Source organism: Leptopilina boulardi, unplaced genomic scaffold, assembly GCF_019393585.1.
Source record: "Leptopilina boulardi isolate dan_hultmark-lab unplaced genomic scaffold, ZJU_Lbou_2.1 LbouV2_328, whole genome shotgun sequence".
Lineage (NCBI taxonomy): Eukaryota > Metazoa > Arthropoda > Insecta > Hymenoptera > Figitidae > Leptopilina > Leptopilina boulardi.
Genome location: NW_026137894.1, coordinates 613,812 through 628,252, shown reverse-complemented (window position 1 = coordinate 628,252; position 14,441 = coordinate 613,812). Strand labels below are relative to the sequence as shown.

At 25.4% G+C, this 14,441-nt stretch overlaps 1 protein-coding gene across 1 annotated transcript; it reads right to left on the bottom strand.

Annotated features, from left to right (window-relative positions):
- Positions 1-2,853: 2,853 nt before the first annotated feature.
- Positions 2,854-13,679, bottom strand: LOC127285055 (odorant receptor 13a-like). Its single transcript, XM_051310853.1, has 10 exons — positions 13,497-13,679; positions 13,012-13,131; positions 12,348-12,465; positions 11,991-12,249; positions 8,374-8,487; positions 6,070-6,160; positions 4,578-4,714; positions 4,072-4,204; positions 3,086-3,171; positions 2,854-3,005 (listed from the first exon to the last, which is right to left on the bottom strand). The coding sequence occupies exons 1-9, from the start codon at positions 13,653-13,655 to the stop codon at positions 3,121-3,123; spliced, it is 1,182 nt and encodes a 393-aa protein (XP_051166810.1). The 5' UTR covers positions 13,656-13,679; the 3' UTR covers positions 2,854-3,005; positions 3,086-3,120.
- Between the last annotated feature and the right edge of the window lie 762 nt (positions 13,680-14,441).

The window sequence follows — 14,441 nt, the reverse complement described above, 5'->3', positions numbered from 1 at the left end:
GCCATATTGTTCATTCCTGTTTTATACTCCTGCCATTAGGTTCGCACGTTCATGTGATTCGCGAGTTAGTTTTCGTTACACAGGGGTTTTCATCTGTTCTACAAGTGATTTGGAGATTTTTCGAAATTTTTTATCAATATTAATATCATTGAAATTAAAAGTGAAAATGGTGTTAGTATGTGCGTGCGTATTGTGTGAACGAAGATGCAAAAGGTGATTCTTTTCACATGTGAGTACGCATATTTTTAATATTATTATTGAAGTGTCTAATTTTTAGGTTATATTTTAATTGGTTTTTTTACATTTTACACTTTAAAATTGACATTAATAGAAAAATTATATACATTTTTACAATTTATGCACACAAAAAAACTGAACTCAGAATGAGCCTCCTCGGCGGTTTATTTTGATGTGCAACAAAAATGAACCAGGTTGGTGGCGCCACTTTTTATGTCGTTTAGTATTGAATCATTTTGAGTTGCAACAAAAATGAGACTAGGTTTTTTCTGTGCATACTTATATTTTGTAATATCGTTCTTCATATTTACAAATTAGGAAATTTGACTTTAAAATTTCTATATATTTGTTTCAATTCAGGAATCGGTGATAAAAGAATTTTAATTAATAAATTCAACAAAATTCAAATGTTATGTACTTTAAGATTTATATTATTTATTATAGTTATAAATTAATTAGAAAAATTAAATTATTACATTTAATTATTTCATGAAAATTAATTTATGTAACTAATTGCTTTCTTAATTTAATATATAATAACTATGTTTTTCTAATATCAATAATAATATCAATTACGTTACAATGTTTTAAAATTATTGACAAATAACTATTTTCAATTTCTTATTCAATATAAATCCCATTAAATTATTTGAATTCTCCCGCCATTTATGAAAAACGGGAATGAACAATATGGCGCTTCCGGTCTTCTAATCAAAGTACGGTGGGCGGCACAATCGCCCATTCAGTTATATATGTATAGAGATCGGTAATGCATTATTTTAATTTACATTCCAACAAATAATATTTTTAAATTAAAGTGATAAATATTTTCTATATATTAAAATGAAACTTACCAACTGTGTTAAATTAACTCGTAAAAGTCACACCTTCAAATGATAAGGTAGTGCTCATGTAGGATCAAAATGACCGTATGCAGCTGAACAGTTGCTATGTTTTAATTAGGGTCAATTGGGGTAAATAGAAACAGTAGTTATTTCAGTTAAATAAAAAATTTTTAAAATAAATACGGCCTCAAACCTTGTTGGGGGTGATCTAAGGTTCAAGGTTTGAGGCCGTATTTATTTGTAAAATTTTTTATTTAACTGAAATAACTAATGTTTCGATTTACCCCAGCTGACTCTACACGGAAAAAAAGAAAAAGTAATTTTTACTACTTTCATTGTAAAATGGGACCTGTCCGAAGTTTCTGCGCATCTCTGGCAACTTTTACTCCAAAAATAGTAAAATTTACTCAAGAAATAGTAAAAATTACTACAGAACAGTAAAATTTCCTTCAAAAATTGTAAATTTTACTATTTTTGGAGTAAAAGTTGACACCCTGGCGGATTCGATTTGCGTAATGTCTACTTAACTAAGCGGACTTTAGGTAGACATTAGGTAGACATGTAAAAAAACGTATAAAAAAGCTATTAATCGACTTATTATGATAAAAAAAAGTTGATAAAAGGGTAAATGAATGTTTATAGAGTAAATTCGTACAAAATTTGTAATTAATAAAGCAATAAATAATTAATAATGAATGGAAATGTGCGCGAGATACCTGATCAGTTCAGCTGTACAATTATTTTCGTGCTATTTTCATGAAAAGAATATAAATTAACTGCAAAAACAATTGATATTTATAAAAAAGTGTAAAATTGATTTAATTTTATTGTTTGCAATACGAATTATTAAATAATAATTAAGTTTTTATCAAATGTGAATAGTGTTGTGAAAACCTGTGAAAACTAATGAGTTACTACATTACCGATCGCATATGATAATAAAAAGTTCTCGATGAGTGTAACAAAAAAGCTGCAATCATGTCCGTAATTTTGGACGAGAAACAATTATGAAATCAATATTTATTTGTATAACTTTATTCTGCATTTTAAAATTCACTTTTTATTTTCTTTCAAAGCAAAAGCTTGGAAGAAAACATGCTCGCACTGTATTGTAAAAACTGGTGGCGCCATCTCTCATATGCGATCGGTAATGTAGTAACTCATTAGTTTTCACAGGTTTTCACAACACTATTCACATTTGATAAAAACTTAATTATTATTTAATAATTCGTATTGCAAACAATAAAATTAAATCAATTTTACACTTTTTTATAAATATCAATTGTTTTTGCAGTTAATTTATATTCTTTTCATGAAAATAGCACGAAAATAATTGTACAGCTGAACTGATCAGGTATCTCGCGCACATTTCCATTCATTATTAATTATTTATTGCTTTATTAATTACAAATTTTGTACGAATTTACTCTATAAACATTCATTTACCCTTTTATCAACTTTTTTTTATCATAATAAGTCGATTAATAGCTTTTTTATACGTTTTTTTACATGTCTACCTAATGTCTACCTAAAGTCCGCTTAGTTAAGTAGACATTACGCAAATCGAATCCGCCAGGGCAGAGATGCGCAGAAACTTCGGACAGGTCCCATTTTACAATGAAAGTAGTAAAAATTACTTTTTTTTTCCGTGTACTTAATTTTAATTTAATTTTTGTAAAAAGTAAGAACAATTCAGGTATTAAACTCGCTGGATTATATATTTTCAAGAAAATTTATTTATTTTATAAAAAGTTAAATGTCAATTTCTTCATTTTATACAACTAATTTTAAAAGACTTTATGTTGAAAAAATTTTATGCGTTCATTTTGACCCTTTAAAGGGGTCTTTAAGGTCATTTATTTTATTTTGCACGTTTTTCTAAGTGTAATGTACAGCAAATATTTTCCTATAATTTTTATTTTTCTGAAAAAAATTATATCAAAATAACATACAATGAATTTAAAAAAAATTTAATAATTATAAAATTTTATATGAAATTTTACCTTCTTTTCAAATTTTTATTTTGCTATTTTCATAACTATCTCATGGACAATAAAACTGTGAAATAGGACATTGATGTCTTCAATACCTTGATATTATTTTATAAATTATTGTATGAATATACAACGTTATATTAAATGGGGCGAAATTCCTGAAGTCTATCAATAGTAAAAATGTGAACATTGGATTTTTAGAAAAATCATAACTATTGCATAAAAGGATGAAAAAATTTTGATCTATATGTTTTCCAAAGCTTTTTTCCTGCTCTTTTGAATGGTACAACCGAGGGGGAATTTACTCCGGTAGTCAAGTGTACACTCTTCCTGTAATACTTGTGTAATAACGTGTAATACCGTGTAATAATGAGTTATTACGGTGCTGTAATAACGCAAAAAAATCTGTAATATCTCTGTAATAATGTGTAATACTCTGTAATAACGTGTAATAATTTAGTAATAAGGGTAATATGAGGTGTAATACCGGTAGTCAAGTGTACACGTTTTTAACTAGTAAATTCCCCCTCGGGTACAACATTGTTTTTAAAAAATTCAAAATTTACCCCTCTTTTTGAAAATTGAGTTTCATTACATGGACTCTCCGAAGCACCGACTTTTTAATACATCGCACCTTATCAAAACATTGACTTGCTAAAACATAATCGATTCGTCAAAACATCGCCTTTTAAATTAACCGATTTTAAAAAACGTTTCCTAATCTAAACATCGACTTTCCAATGCGAATCGATGTTTTGGAAAATTGATGCATTGGATAGACGATGTTTTGAAAAATCGACGCTTTGGAAAACCAGTGAATTGGAAAATTAATGTTTTGACAATTCGCTCTTTTGGTATACGATAATGCATCGGAAAGTCGATGTTTAATTATTATTTATTTATTTTTGTTTTTTGAATTGGTACACTTCAAAAATTTTACTCCATTTATATACTTTAATATTTTTGAATTTAACATGAAAGTTAAATTAACCTACCATACCAAAATTTTCCATGGACATAATATACAATTTACCAGCAGTTATTTGACACGGAGTAATGACTCTCATTAAAATAATGTGTATCAGAGGTCTTATTTTTTTTGGAAATAAATACCATGGAGAAGAGTAACTATTTAAATAAAAGAGAGATTTTCAAAATCTTTGATGAATTTAGTAATAATAATAATAATAATATTATTATATAATTATAATATTATTATATAATTATAATATAATTATAATATGTATTATTATATTATATATAATTATTATAATATTATAATTATTCATAAAAATTAATTTAATATTGTCAATTGGGACTTTTGTTTGTTAGAATTTTTTACTTGATATAAATTTTTTTTCCTTATTTTTTTTATTTTTTCTATAAATTTAAAAATTTTGATTAAGCATAAAAAAAAGGTTGTGATTTTTGTACCGTATAATAGCATTACAAATGAATTGAGAAAGTAAGAAAAAAAAGTATTTAAGATTTAAATACTTACACAGCATCTCGAATGCTAAAACTATGATCAATTATTCGCTGACATGGTAAACTATTTATGTATAATTGTATTATTTGACCGGATAAGTTTGTCATACATCTCATTACTTGATCTGGATTATCAATATTCAACACAATCTAAAATAAAAATTATTTTCTATAATTCTGTATAATATAAAAAAATAAACAAAATAAAATTGGGTACGATATATCTACAATCAAATTTTTCGTAGATATTTTATTTAAAATATTTATATACAGAAATAATATATAGGTGATTCTCCGCGTAGCGCACGATTTGGTGTCTGAAACTTTAAAAATATTTTTTTATCGAAATGATAAATATCAATACATATTTTGAAGATAAAGTGTCAAGAAATAAATATCCATGGTGGGCAGGTAAAATTTTTTATAATTTTTAAATTTTTTTAAACAAATTAAAAAAAAATTCTTTGCTTGTTGAATTCTATAAAATAGTTGAAATTTAATTTAAAATGTTTAAGGAAATTTTTGGGGGAATTTACAGAAATTTTTAAGGTAATTTATGGAAATTTATGCGGTAATTTATGGAAATTTATACGGTAATTTATAGAAATTTTGTGGCGGGTGGAGACGCTGGGGTCGGTCGAACCGGTGGAACTGATGTTAATAATTTTTTTTTTTTTTTTTGAGAAAATTATCATTTATTTTTAATCGGTTTCATATGTTTCACATATATATATAGACTAAAATAATATAACAACACTTTATTTAACCTTAACCTTTATTATTTAATTATATTCTATTTTTTTAAATAATATTGAAGGGTCGGTGGATGCCGGTGGAGACGATTTTGTGATGCCCTGTACAAATTTGAATCTTAAAATGTGTAAAAAAAGGATAAATCAATTAGAAAATTGATTATTTTCTTCATGGATCAACTGAAGGAATATAACTTTTGCTGTTACTGAAGTAGAACTATATTAACACTTGACTTTTATTTAAATAATTCAATGTTTAATAATAATAAAACGCAGAATAACACACAAAAGTGCAGTCAAGTATAAATAGCGAAAAAAAAAAGAAAATAATTATTTTTTTGATCAAACTTTTTTTTATTCAATTCCACTACAATATACAATACTAAAATAGCAACAGAAATTGTATTTATTAGTGCACATTGCTAAAAATATTAACTTTTTTGTTTAAACATCCTGTGGGGACAGGTCAAATTTTCACGTTTTCACCCTTAAAAACCACTTTTCACGAAAAATTATAATGTTAAATACAAAAATAACTATTGGTTTTTGTTTGTAGTCACAGAAATTACCTTTTTGCATTGGAATCGAAATATTATGTGAATATTATTTGTGATTTTTCTTTCATAACATGAAAAAAGCAAGTTGTGCGCTACGTGGAGAATCACCCATATACTTATTATTATTATTATTATTATTATTATTATTATTATTATTATTGTTTGTCTCAACAATAATATCATATTTTTTAATTACCTGCATCCCTGTAACACTTATTGAAATCACGTTTATTCCCGTTTGAAATAGAAATGTTGTTGAGTACGTTGATTCCAGAAGTTCTACAAAACTTATATGTCAGGATAAAGTAAATACAAATCAATGAATGAAACATTAATATTATTTGTGAAATCAGCAAGAAAAAAAATTATTTTTATTCAAATCGAAATGTTGAAAAAACATTTCTATTTGGCCATATAGAAATGTGAATTTTTTAAAAACTTCATTTTACAATAAATTTTGTAAAAAAAAAAATATTTTTTTTCGTTTGGCAGATACATTTCTATGGCCCATTAGAAACGTTTTTTTTTAATATTTCATTTTAAAAAAGAATTATATTATTTTCGTGCTTTATTATGACACTATTTTATACACCTACAGTCGGAAAAGTTTATGAAAAATAAAAATTCATGTACACGGAGAAAAATGGAGCTGAGTTTCTAGTAATAATTCCTATGGAATAGTAATAATTATATTTTTCTAGTAAAAATTACTATTAATTGTAAAATGTACTTTTCATGAAGTAAATATTACTATTTATGGTAGTAAAAATTACTAATAGTAATTATTACAGTAGTCACTTTAAAAATTACTACAGATGTAATGGAAATTGCTTTGCGATTTTTAAATTTTATAACGCCATTGTAAATTTTATTAAATTTTGTATTAATTTTTACATTCAACATTTTTTAAATATTACTCGTAGAAATCCTAATAAGCACTACTGCGGAATATAAAAATTGCTTCTGCAAGAAACAAGTTTTACTATTGCAGAACAAACTTTTTACTCGAAAAAGTAGTAATCCGTACCACTACTACTATACGCCTGTGGGTGTGTGATTACGTCACTACGGTCATGCGCAGCGATCGTAGCCTGACGTTGTTAAAGTGATCCGGCATTTTCGGGTTAGAAAGCAAAGACAGTCTTTGTTAGAAACTTAGAAAGAACTTATATATAAGTATAAAAAATGTAAATTTCATCTTAATAAAAAAATGTTTGACAATAAATAATTTTAGCATTTTAAATTAATTTTTAATTCCTACATTTTATTTATTTATATCAATTTCCAAAGTATGCAATTCCTGCGTATATAATGAATATCAATTGATTACTTAATTAACTTTTAATTAATTACTATCTAATTAAATAATAAAAATAAATAATATAATAATTATTATACCTATAATAATAAAATAAATAAAAAAAACATAAAGAAATAAACTTCTTAAGATTTTATGTATATTAGTATTAATTATTATTTGCTAATACTTCAAAGTTTTATATACTACAATGTGCAATTCCAACTGTTTTATATATAAAATTTTTATAACATTTGCTTAAATAATTCTTATTTATTTTGTAGAAATATTTTATTTTATTTATTTTATTATTATTATAAATTTTTATATGTTAATTTAATATCTTATCTAAATAAATACAATTTATGATTCATTTTATTAAAGAGGGGTATGTGGGTAAATTACGTTTTTGAGTGCAGCGGTTGCGACGGCCGAGAGGCTTAGTGAAAAAGCGTGCGATTTAGGGTTATTGCGTTTAGATATAAGTTTCGTAGGTAGGGTTCTAATCCGTGTAGATGTAAGATTTTCCGATATGTTCAGTTGTTAATTGTAAGTGTGAATATGTTTAAAGAGTGAAACTTGTGAAATAATGAATATAATACGCATAAAGAGTGTTAATTAATTAAAAAAATTTTTTTTAAACGCACTGCTTTATTTTTATTTATTAAAATAAAACGAGAAAATATATAGCTCTCTATACTCGCTTCATCTTCTCATCACGTCGTGAACAAACGCGCAGGCGCGCAGCTGCACACGCGACAGAATTCCTTTCACCCGTACATGTGAGGCGCGTCATTGTAGTAGTACCGATTACTACTTTTTCGAGTAAAACTTATTACTATTTCTTTAGGAAATAGTAATAATTGTTCCGATTCATAATAAAAGTTGCTTCGATCCTAGCATTTATTGCTTGGGACATTTTAAATATTACTCAGCTTTTAATAAAAATTATATTCCTTGAGATGAATTATTCTTTTTTGAAAAAAGTAAAATTTCTTTAAAAAGAAACAAAAGTTACTATTTCTTGAGCAGGTCCAAAATTACTATTTGAAAGTAGTAATTTTTGATCGAAAATGTTACAATTATTACTATTTATTTTTCTCCGTGTAGAAGTAGATCTATAATTTTAATAGTCAAATTCTATAAAACTTTAGTGACTGGTTAGCGAAAAATTAATTTTATGCTTTGATATGATATACTAACTTTAAGACTTCAACGTGATTTTTAATATATTTTAAAAATTTCCTGTAAATTTCATCATCTGGCTTTTTACTCGATTCCTCATTATTTTCCAGGGATACATTTTTCAATTGGTTCCTATTAATATTCACTTTTATATGTGCTCGTTTGCATGAAAAGGGTCAACTTTGTCGATTTCAATAAGGATTATTTTTGCGTGAATTTTAATGCGATTATAGCCCTTATGAAAGAGGTAAAAGTGGTCTCTTTTCATGCAGACAGACACATATTATACATAATACATAATTGATAATAATTCAAAAAAAAAAAAAAAAAAAATACAAGATAAGGTATTTTTTATGAAAAAGAGAACAATACTCTGAAAAAAAATATATTCGATTGAAATAATCGGTTAGTTACTATTATCAAATAAATATTTATAGTAGGAGATCCCACTGCAAGATTTCTACACTCATCTCTTTTATGGATGAAATTGATTTGAAATGAAAGATTTTTTTATCCTGTTTCCGAAACGCATAGGGTGCCTAACCTTTTATGGTCCATTTTTTTGATACAATAAAAATTTCTGTGAAAATTTGTTGAAATGTTTCACTCATAAGTTTTATGGATGAAACTTGTATTAATTGAAAGAACATGAAAAAAATAATAAATAAATGATAGGTTGCCTCATTTCCAATGGTCTTGTTTCCTGGCAGCCACTTGAAAATTTCCCACTTTCTGTTGAAATATTTCATTTATAACTTTTATGAAAAAATCCACCACCAATGTAAAGATTGATCATTTTTCTACACGATAAGAGTAGGTTGCCTAAAAGAATATGGTCCAGAAAATTAGTTGCCACATATTAAAATTGAAAAATTTATTCGAAAGTTGAGAAGAAATTGCGCAAAATATATACGTAAAACAGGTGACAAATGACGAACGTATCATAAATTGTTGATACGTAGAGGTTATTTGATATTAAAAATTTATCAGAAGATAATGAATAATGCAAAATGAACGTATATAATACTCAAATAAAAAACAAATTGTTTTTCAATAATAAAAAAAGCAAAACTGTTTATAATTAAAGAATCATATTAAATTGCGATAATAAAATCCATATATTGTCGTTTGTAATTATTTTAAAAAGTCTTGCATATTACTAAATGCAAAGACATATTAAATTTATAATTATTAAATTTTATTTAAAAGTGGTAATTGCTGATTAATATTTTCGGTAATCATTTCATGAATTGTCAACGAATTATTTTATTATTTATATACGTCAAAGAAACAAAACAACAGCGTTCGTGTCATCTAGTTGCGCGGTTTTTCTCACCTTTCAAATAAATTTTTTAATTTTTCATATGTGGCAACTAATTTTCTGGACCATATTCTTTTAGGCAACCTACTCTTATCGTGTAGAAAAATGATCAATCTTTACATTGGTGGTGGATTTTTTCATAAAAGTTATAAATGAAATATTTCAACAGAAAGTGGGAAATTTTTAAGTGGCTGCCAGGAAACGAGACCATTGGAAATGAGGCAACCTATCATTTATTTCTTATTTTTTTCATGTTCTTTCCATTAATACAAGTTTCATTCATAAAACTTATGAGTGAAACATTTCAACAAATTTTCACAGAAATTTTTATTGTATCAAAAAAATGGACCATAAAAGGTTAGGCACCCTATGCGTTTCGGAAACAGGATAAAAAAATCTTTCATTTCAAATCAATTTCATCCATAAAAGAGATGAGTGTAGAAATCTTGCAGCGGGATCTTAGACTATTACTTGAACCAAAATTTTTGTATTTAAACAAATACCATTCAATTACCTTAAATAATAAGTATTTTATTTAAACAAATTTTAATTAAACCCTTAACTGCAATAACGAAGATTTGACGGTTAAAATTATCGTCATCAGCATTTAAGGGATTAAAGTGAATTACAATTTAACAAAATTCTCATTGAATCGAATTTTATGTGATTCAAATTTTTAAATGACAGAAATACTAATTCACCGAATTTTAATTCGTCTAAATTTTTATTTATACGAATTTTTAAGACGCCGAATTTTCATTTGTTCGAAACTACTAATGTCCGAACAAATAATCGAGATAAATATTTCGGCGCAATTTTTAAAATTAACCAATTAGAAATTGACAAGAAAATCATGTTTGGTCAATTTTAAAAATTGCGCCGAAATCTTTCTGTGGATTGTTTGTTCGGACATTAGTAATTTAGGATAAATAAAAATTCGGTGTCTTCAAAATTCTATCACTTAAAAATTTGTAAGAATAAAAATTCAGACAAATTAAAATTCGGTAAATTGGAATTTCTGTTATTTAAAAATTCAATTGCATGAGAATTTAGATAAATTAAAATTCTTTTAAATAAAAAATCATCTAAAAGAAAATTACTAAAATAAAAATTCTGACAAACAAAAATTCGATAGCTAAACATTTTTTTAAGTAAAACTTCGTATATAAAGAAAATCTGTCAAATTATAATTCGAAAATTGAAAATTTGTCTAAAAAATAATTATTATTAATAAAATTTTTTAAAAATGAAAATTCTAATTAATGATTTTTCTAGAATAATTATGCGCCCCAAGCAAATTTATTTTTCATTTTAAATTTTTTGGGTCAAAATTTTTTTTCCAAAAAGGCATTTTAACAAACTAAAGGGCGTTAAAAAAGTTTTCTTTCTAAACTAATATCAAAATTTTTTTTTTTATTTCATTATTTAAAGGTATGTGGGAACCTCCCACGTGACCTAGTATGGGAAAATGTGTTTTTGGTAGTATACATTTCACTCTAAAATGAGGAAAGATTTTTGTCTAAAATTTTGAGGGATGATTGATTAGGGTACAAGGAATCTCGCTGTTCTCCGAAAAATACATAATTTTGAGTTAAATTATTAAAAAATGATGTTTAAAAAGTTTTATTTTTAAACGAAAATGAAAACAAAGATGGCGGCGCATACACAGACGTTGCTTGACTGTTTAGTGCTCCAGTAAACAGCGCCAATTCGAGCAAGTGGCCACTGAAGTAACTACGAATAAATACATCATTTTACTATTTATTGCTTATTTTTATTATGTTTGCATTAAGTTATATCAAATGAGTAGAACAGCGAGATTCCTTGTACCAAACAAAATCATTTTTCCAAAATTTTAAGCCGAAATCATTTTTTATTTCAGAGAAAGTTTCAAACCACAAAAAAACGTCCTTTGCCCACATACCCTTAACTAAAAAAATTACCTAAACATAAACGCGTTTGTTTTTTCACCTTAATCACTTCACACGGGAAATCATTCAAATATATACACTGATAAAAAAATTTATTTCATTCAAATAATCGCTTACTTGACTATTATCAAATAAATACATACATGAACCAAATAATATTTATTTGATTCAATTAAATAGTATTTGTTTTAAATACAGAAGTTATTGGTTTCATTACAATTTATTTAATTTAAATAAAAATTATTTGCTTCAAGTATAATATTTATTTGATAATATATGATCAAGTAACCAATTATTTGAATGAAATAATTTGTTTTTCAGTGATTGTAACAGAAGAATTTTTTAATGTTAAATAAAATAAAATTTGAAATGAAATTCATTACCCTAACACTGCAAACATTCCGCAGCCATGTGTTGCATAAGTTAAGAACATTGTATCAGCCGATATATAAACAGTTATAAAATAATATGTGCTAATGAAAGAATGAATTAACAAAATTTTATGATATTTCTCCACATTAACAATATTGTCAATAGGAAATGGTAAAGGATATGTTTGATTTCGTCCTGGTAAAACGTTTTCAGCAATTGACTGAAGTGTGGGTACTATCATAAAAACTGTTAAAGCAGAATACACAATTCCTAAAAATAAATTTTTATTAATTTTTTAATTTTTAGCACTCTTCCTGAAAGGAATGTCAATGGCGAAAAAAAATTTATATTTTCGAATGTCGTCTTACTCATATAAAGTAATGTCATTTTATGACTCGCAATTGTGTAATTCTTCAGAATTTCAATTTCAGAACTGTCATTTAAAGACATCCAATGGCTTTGCATTTTTAGTAAAAGTTTTTTCATCTAAAATGATGGTTAATAATTTTTAGTTTCATAAAATTATTACACTGGGTAACAAAAAAATGGTCATGTTGTGTCTATTTCAAAATTCCTGTGTTTATTGAATATATTTAGGTATCAAGTAACAAGAAAATACAAAAAAAAATTTAATTTGTTCAGTTCCTTGAAAATGTGGGTTTTTTTGAAGTACTATAAAAGGAAAACGTAAAAACGTACAAAGCTTTAATAGGGCTCAAAAGAAAGCTGAAACCTTCAACTTTAAGACTCAAAACTAAAATGTCATGCAATAATTGCAGGGAACCTGTATTTAACACATAGCCCCTAACATATAATTGTTCAAATCTTTGGGAATGTATGCAAAGGTAGAAAGCGATTCTCCATAATCGTATTTGCTTGAAACTAGTCACTTAGAGGTTTTTTGGGTTACTGATTCATTGGTTCATTGAAACCCAAATATTCAATAAACACATGAATTTTAAAATAAACAAAACATGACGATTTTTTTGTTACTAAGTGTAATTAATCTTATAGTTTTAAAAAAATACTTACCTTTCTCGAGTTTATAATAAAGTTACTTATTTTTGCTGCACATATTCCAGCAATAAGAATAGGCGAACCACTTTCAATAAACATATCCATATCTGGCCAGTAACAATAAGTTGAAGTAACCTATATAGTAAATATATTTTGCAATTTTATCAAACTGTAACTTCCAATTATTGAAAACATTAACTTTTTATAAAATTTTTTACATCGGTGAAGTTAATGTTTATGATCAACGTTTTAAAAGCAAAAATATTTTTCTATGCAAATTATTATAATTTTTTTGAAAAAATTTATGCAACGTTTCTCTATATATGAAAAAAAAAGAAAAATTTTATTTTACGCGTAAAAAATATTTTTCATTCTTTATCATTAATCTTATAAACGTTATGTGAACTTCACTGAAGTTTTTTTTTTCTTAGAAATTATCATTTTTTTTTCTCGTTGAAAAAAATTAGATTATTTTAAAAATGAATATTATATAAAGTGACCTGTAGAAATAGTTGAGATAATACAAATATTAGCATAATAAAAAAAAATATGCGAGCTTTGATGGTCGATTGAAATGGCCATTGTCCAATCAAAGACAAAAGAAATTTATTTATTTGATAGTAACGAATTTCAAAAACTTCTACCATTGCAATGTACATAAAAAACTATATTATCACCCTCTGAGTTTTATCGTTGTTTAAGCGCGCATTCTATAGATCTTTTTTACCTTTAATATTAATAATAGACAAATCTCGATGATATGATATGCCTATATTATTAATAAAATTTCCTCAGTCAATTTACAGTTCATAAATTTTATATATAGGAAAAAAGCGTAGCCGGTACTGTGAATATTTCTTTGTATTGTCTCATAATTTATTAATAATAATCAAATCGTACCTGTACGTGTTATAAATTACATGGTTTTTTAAAAATATCTTTTTTTTTTTTTTTCTTTGAAAGATGATATGATGCCTATATTATTAAGAAAAAAGTCCCTGTCAATCTGTCAATTTAAATCTCATGAATTTTGCAAAAAAAAAAAAGGCGAAGTGTGAAAATTACTTTTTATTATTTCATTATTTATTAATAATACTCAAATCGTATTATACATTATATTATACGTAAATTTATTTAAAAAAAAAAAAATTTCTTTCACAATGTTAGCAAAAAGTGTGATAAAATAAGAATTTTATTAAATTCATTTTTCAAATAGGGTAGAGTGGGCAACAATATTATTAATATATTAATTATATTAATTAATTATTATATTAATCTTTTTTTTCAAAACCGTAGTAATATTTTAATTTACAAAATTATTTTTAGCAAAAAGAATATTAGAAAGAATTTTTTTTTTAGCCGAATTTTGATTGGTTCGAATTTACAATTGATTAAAACTATTGACATACAATATTTATATTCTTTTCTTCTTATACAATTTTATC

Excerpts from the sequence above, each read along its gene's own strand:
- LOC127285055 (XM_051310853.1), bottom strand. The coding sequence starts at position 13,655 with ATGTACATTGCAATGGTAGAAGTTTTTGAAATTCGTTACTATCAAATA. Across the intron at positions 13,132-13,496 it reads TATCTCAACTATTTCTACAG|GTTACTTCAACTTATTGTTA; the intron begins GTCACTTTATAT and ends TTTACTATATAG. Across the intron at positions 6,161-8,373 it reads AATCACGTTGAAGTCTTAAA|TTTTGTAGAACTTCTGGAAT; the intron begins GTTAGTATATCA and ends CTGACATATAAG.